This window comes from Notothenia coriiceps, unplaced genomic scaffold (genome assembly GCF_000735185.1).
Source record: "Notothenia coriiceps isolate Sejong01 unplaced genomic scaffold, NC01 NC01_scaffold00000290, whole genome shotgun sequence".
Lineage (NCBI taxonomy): Eukaryota > Metazoa > Chordata > Actinopteri > Perciformes > Nototheniidae > Notothenia > Notothenia coriiceps.
In genome coordinates, this window is record NW_011332991.1 from 113908 (window position 1) to 119279 (window position 5372).

At 40.8% G+C, this 5372-nt stretch overlaps 1 protein-coding gene across 1 annotated transcript in view; it reads left to right on the forward strand.

Moving 5' to 3' along the window:
* LOC104940930 (ATP-binding cassette sub-family C member 8-like) overlaps positions 1-4821 on the forward strand; it is a 14386-nt gene extending 9565 nt beyond the window's left edge. Inside the window, exons 4-6 of the mRNA XM_010765949.1 lie at positions 1989-2155; positions 3835-4077; positions 4789-4821. Coding sequence (XP_010764251.1) covers positions 1989-2155; positions 3835-4077; positions 4789-4821 — 443 coding nt within the window. The remainder of the gene's footprint in view (positions 1-1988; positions 2156-3834; positions 4078-4788) is intronic.
* The last annotated feature ends 551 nt before the right edge of the window (positions 4822-5372 follow it).

Here is a 5372-nt window from a genome sequence, read left to right on the forward strand (position 1 = left end):
GAGAAAAACATAGAAAACATAAAAAAAAAATAATACAAAAATAATAGAAACAGTTGCGTCGCGGAAAACTCGAAAGACTTTTCGCCGTATGTTCCGAGAGTACATTAATAATTACCCCGCTCTGACGCTCGTGCAAGGTCGTCGCAGTTGAGTCGTGAATAGCGACTTAAGTATGATTGCGGGGAACGGTGAGATTGTTGGTTGGTTTGTCTCAGTGGAATTATAGCGGCGAGATTAAATTGGGACGGTCTAGAGCCGAGAGCGACGTAACGAACGACCGACGATAACGACCGTCCGATGCGAGATCGCAAGCGACCCGACCGAACGAGCGGGTGGTGGGGGTCGAAGGTGGGGTGCGAAGGTGGACATCCGAGCCCCCAGATCGTAATAAAATTAGTAGCTCGAGAGCACGATTACTAGATAGATCACTCACTACTACCGGCGCGCCGGATCAGCCCGTGTGGTGATAGACCATGACGAGATTTATTCGTATGGGTACAATTGTCGGTGGGACACGCAACAGGACGGACCGATTAATAGATAAGTAAGGATAATAGAGTATGGAAGGGGACGGCTACAGTTGCCGGTAAAAGAGCTCGTTCCGAGCGCTTAGCAGAAAAAAAATACGGGGGGAGTGGGGTGGTCAGTGGTTGAATGCAGTGTTGAACAGGTGGGTTTTGAGTGATGTTTTGAATGCTGTGAGGGAGGAAGAATCTCTGATGGATTGGGGTAGTGAGTTCCAGAGGATGGGTGCAGCAACGGAGAAGGCTCTGCCGCCCCAGGACTTGAGGTTGGTCCGGGTGGGGGGGGGGAGACAGGATGTTGGCAGTAGCAGGGAGCGGAGGGAGCGAGTGGGAGTGTGTCTGTGGAGGAGGTCAGTCAGGTAGGATGGGGCCAGGTTATGGAGGGCTTTGTACGTCATTAGGAGGATTTTGTACTGAATTCTCTGGGGTATGGGGAGCCAGTGGAGCTTGATGAGGCCGGGGGTAATGTGTTCACGGATTCGGGTGTGGGTGAGTAGACGGGCGGCGGAGTTCTAGATGTATTGAAGTTTGTTGAGGATTTTTGCAGGTGAACCATAGAGGAGGCTGTTGCAATAGTCCAGACTGGAGGTGATGAAGGCGTGGATGTTAGCAACTGAAGAATACATCAAATTACACAAGCTCTTCACAATTAAACAATTATAATCTGAGTCAGTGCAACTATTTAAAGATAAATGGTTCATTGCATTCAGCTAGGATCTAAAGTGTTTGAACAAATATAATAGTGTAATAGCACTGCCCTTGGTAGATATGAATTATCCCTTTTATATTATAAAATATAAAATGGTGTTTTCTGGATTAAATGAGACACATATTTTGTCGTATAGTGTTATTTCAACACAAGGCAATTCAAAGTGCTTTACAAAAATAAAAAACATTAAGAGAATTAAGAAATAGTGCAACGGAAACACATTATAAGATGGCATTTAAAAACAGTCATTAAAAAGCAAAGAGAAAAAAATAAACATAGAACAAGCTAATATAGAACAACACAGGTATGAAATACATGAATACAAGTTACAGTGCAGTGTGAGATATGAATAGTTCAGTTAAAAGCAGTAGAAAAACTAAGGTCTTGAGCCTGAATTTAAAAGTAGTAAGAGTTGCAGCGGACCTGCAGGTTTCTGGGAAATGGTTCCTGGTATTTTGATTATAATAACTAAACGCTGATTCTCCATGTTTAGTTCTGGGGACAGAAAGCAGACCTGTCCCAAAAGACAAAAACAAGAAGTGAAATGATGCTAACACGGGAAAACATCACTCAAAAAACATCAATTGAACCATGTCTTTATGTCATTTAACAAGTGCATCAAATAAATTACTGAAATCCAGTTTAAAAAACACTGATAAGTCATCTGATATTAGCCATCTGGAGTTGGTTTATTTATGTATTTGGCTCGTCCAGTGAAGTGCTGTCCTTCTTTGATCCCTGCTAATTCTCCTCAGCCCTGCTGATCTACTGGGTGCTGGCTTTCATCATGAAGACCATCAAGTTTGCCAAGTACACCGAGCATGGCATCGGCCCCCGGCAGCTACGCTACTGCATCACCGGACTGCTAATGCTGCTGTATGGACTCCTATTGGCCGTGGAGGTCAATGTCATCCTGGGAAGGGTGAGTGTGTGTGTCTGTGTTTGTTTTCTTGTGTGTGAAGTCATATGAATGTGTCCTGTATTAAAGCTTTATTCACCTTTAGTTTTAATTTGACATACTAACGTCTTCAATAGCCAGTGATCAGTAAAGCTTCCCAGGATGAGATACACATTTGATGATGCAATGATGCTACATTTTGTTTTACATTTTCACCAATGTTGTTTGGAAAGTTATTTGTATGTTGTCATTGTGACGAATGTTGCAACTAATAATGAAGGAGACATTAATTACTGTATCAAAATATATGGCTGATTTCCAAGATTTTCAAAAATACAAGATTAGATGCCAGGGGATCACTCAAGTAATGTTGCATCATTCTGTGTGAACAATAAATATCTGTACACAATGTCACATGAATCCATACAATAGTTGTTGATATCATTCCGTCTGGAACAAAGGGCTGACTGACAGCCCAACATGCTTTTAGCAATGCTTGAAAAACACAAACTTAAATAAAAAAGGCATAAAAAATAAGGCAAGAAAATCAACACACCTGAATCACAAAAGGAAGCAAATAAAGGTCATATATCCCTTGATGAAACTGAACTGACAATAACAGCCTCAGACTGCCCTCTTATCTGGCTCGTACACTGTTTAGTGTCCAGCCCACTAAACATTGTCTGGAATGTGATCAACAATATTTTAAAAATGATGTTGAGGGCAGTGGCATCTAAAGGTCTGTTGTATTGATTGCACAACACAGAGATCGTGGTCATAACTTTTCCTTCGAAATTTCCTGTTATCAAACCCTTTCTGACGCCACTGAGAAAATGTCAGACTCGTGTACTCTTTTCCCCCGGACAATTTGGCATGTGTTTGAATCTGTTAACCTCTGCACTGAGAACACATCTGTTATTGTATGAATCTTGTTCCTCAGGGTGAATGGCAGAGGAAGGGATTCTCCCATCATGGAAAGGCTCTGCCAATTTCTACTGCATCATAGCTTTGAAGTTAATTTCAAACTATCTCTTTTGTATGACTTAAATTGTTTAAAATGTTACATTTCTTTGTGAATTAATGTTACAACGATCAATAATCACTTTTTTAATAATCAAGTCTAAACTTTACTCTTCCATCCCTTAATACCCCTAACCCTCCAAATTCTCCAGTGAAATCTGATGTATTCATACACTACAAAACGTAATTCTGCAAAAACATTGTTATTTCAGATCTTAAACCAATTTCAAACAAAGCCATGTTAACAGAATATCATGGGACTTTTGGTATAATGAAATAATTATAACTTGTTAATAAACAGTATCTGGACCTATTCTGTGCTAATTTCCCTAAATCTAAAGTTGTGTGCACCACATCTATTATTCTCCTTTTCTTCTATTCTGTTCAGCCTAATTGTTATAAAAGTACAACATATGAAAAGCTTTGCCAAGATTTGGCAATTGTCATATTGACATCAGGCAACCTGATATTAGTCCACAATAGAGACCAATTTGTTTTCCCGCCAACTAGCATTAATCCCACTAAAAACTGTGTGTACTCCATAGAACTTGCCATGTGGGAGGAGCTAATGTTATATTTTATTGAGGGTTGCATGTGCTCATCTTATCCATTTTACAGGCCCCTGCATGGGAAACAGTGAGTCTAATAGTCAAACTTGTCTGTCTTCCCTTCTTTTCTCACAGCGCTACATGTGTTACGCTGACCCCACAGAGGTGAAGCCCCCCGAGGACCTCCAGGACCTGGGTGTTCGTTTCCTTCAGCCCTTCGTGAACCTGTTGTCCAAAGCCACCTACTGGTGGATGAACACTTTTATTACAGACGCTCACAGGCGACCCATCGACCTCAAGGTCATCGGGAAGCTGCCCATCGCCATGAGGGCCCTCACCAACTACATCAAGCTACGCAAGGCCTTCGAGGACCAGAAGGTGAGTGCCCCGGCCAACTGGTGCGTGGTTAATCTTTACTTCTTTCTAGAGAGAGTGATGTATAGTGCTGGAATCCATTTAGCCCAATCACCAGTGCAAAAGGCAGCCAATTTAAGATTGCCTTGAGATCTTTTTAAACGTAGTCGATGTGTTTGATGTCAGATCTGAGGCTTTGCAGCTGAACTCAAAAGCCTCACTCTGTTTGTTGCGTCATTGGTGCTGATGGATGCTCTGGTGCAGATTGCAACAGAATATGATGTGTATGTTGGAAAGAAAATGGATTAAAGGGAGTATTCATATATTGGCGTTTTCTCTATGGCTTGTTGTTTTCAGTCCAAAGCAAAAGCATGTTTTAAACGAAAAGCAAAGCAAACATCTGCATGTGAAGTTTTCTTTGCCGTTTGACGATAGCATACTCACGCAAACCAGATCATAAAACAAGGAGTAAACTACTGAATGTGGTGATTATCATCAAGGGAACAACTTGGATTTTCTACTCACAAACAAATAAAAGGGTTTGAAGATTTACGTACGAGCCTGTGTTCTGAGTGCAGCTCCTCATGGCCCACCTCCCCACCTTTCTGATTCTATTGGTTATTTGAGCTGTGATTTTGTGTGTGTAATGTTGGATTGCTGTCTCAGTCTGACATGTGCATAACCTGATCTAGGAATTTACAACGTTTTAATTTTCTTTTCTTTTTTGTAATGCAGCTGTCTAAAGAGACACTGATCTCTGTCCTGTGATGACTCAGCGCTGGCTGAACTGGGACTATTAAACTCTAGTCGCACGTCACAGAGATGAAAAGGAAAATATTGGGTCTTTAAGGGTTTCTTTTCACAATCAAAAGACATGCAGCTTAGTTAAAACTGAAACTTTAAATGATGACACGGTCTTTGATATACTTCCCTCTCATCCATTGCATGCTGGGATACTTACCCCCCTTCAACTCTTAGCTGGTATGGAAAACGGATGGTTGGATGCTGTACAATACAAACAAGAATGTAATGCTTGAATTACATTAAAATTAAATTAAATCTTAGTGCCTTAAGATAAAAATGATACAGTGCTACAAAAAAGTTTCCGTTTGAGTTTATCCTCAAAGCTTTTCATGCATGTACCCACTAATGCATGTGAAATGTATTAGCTGATGCTTTTAAAGTCAAACAATGCTTCCTCCTATATAGGCATGAAATATTGACGCTTTGTTAGTCCCTTCTCTTCTTTTCGCAAAATTGAAATACAGGCTAGTTTGCAGTTCAGCTGTTTGAAATTCATGGATAACGTTAATTATGTT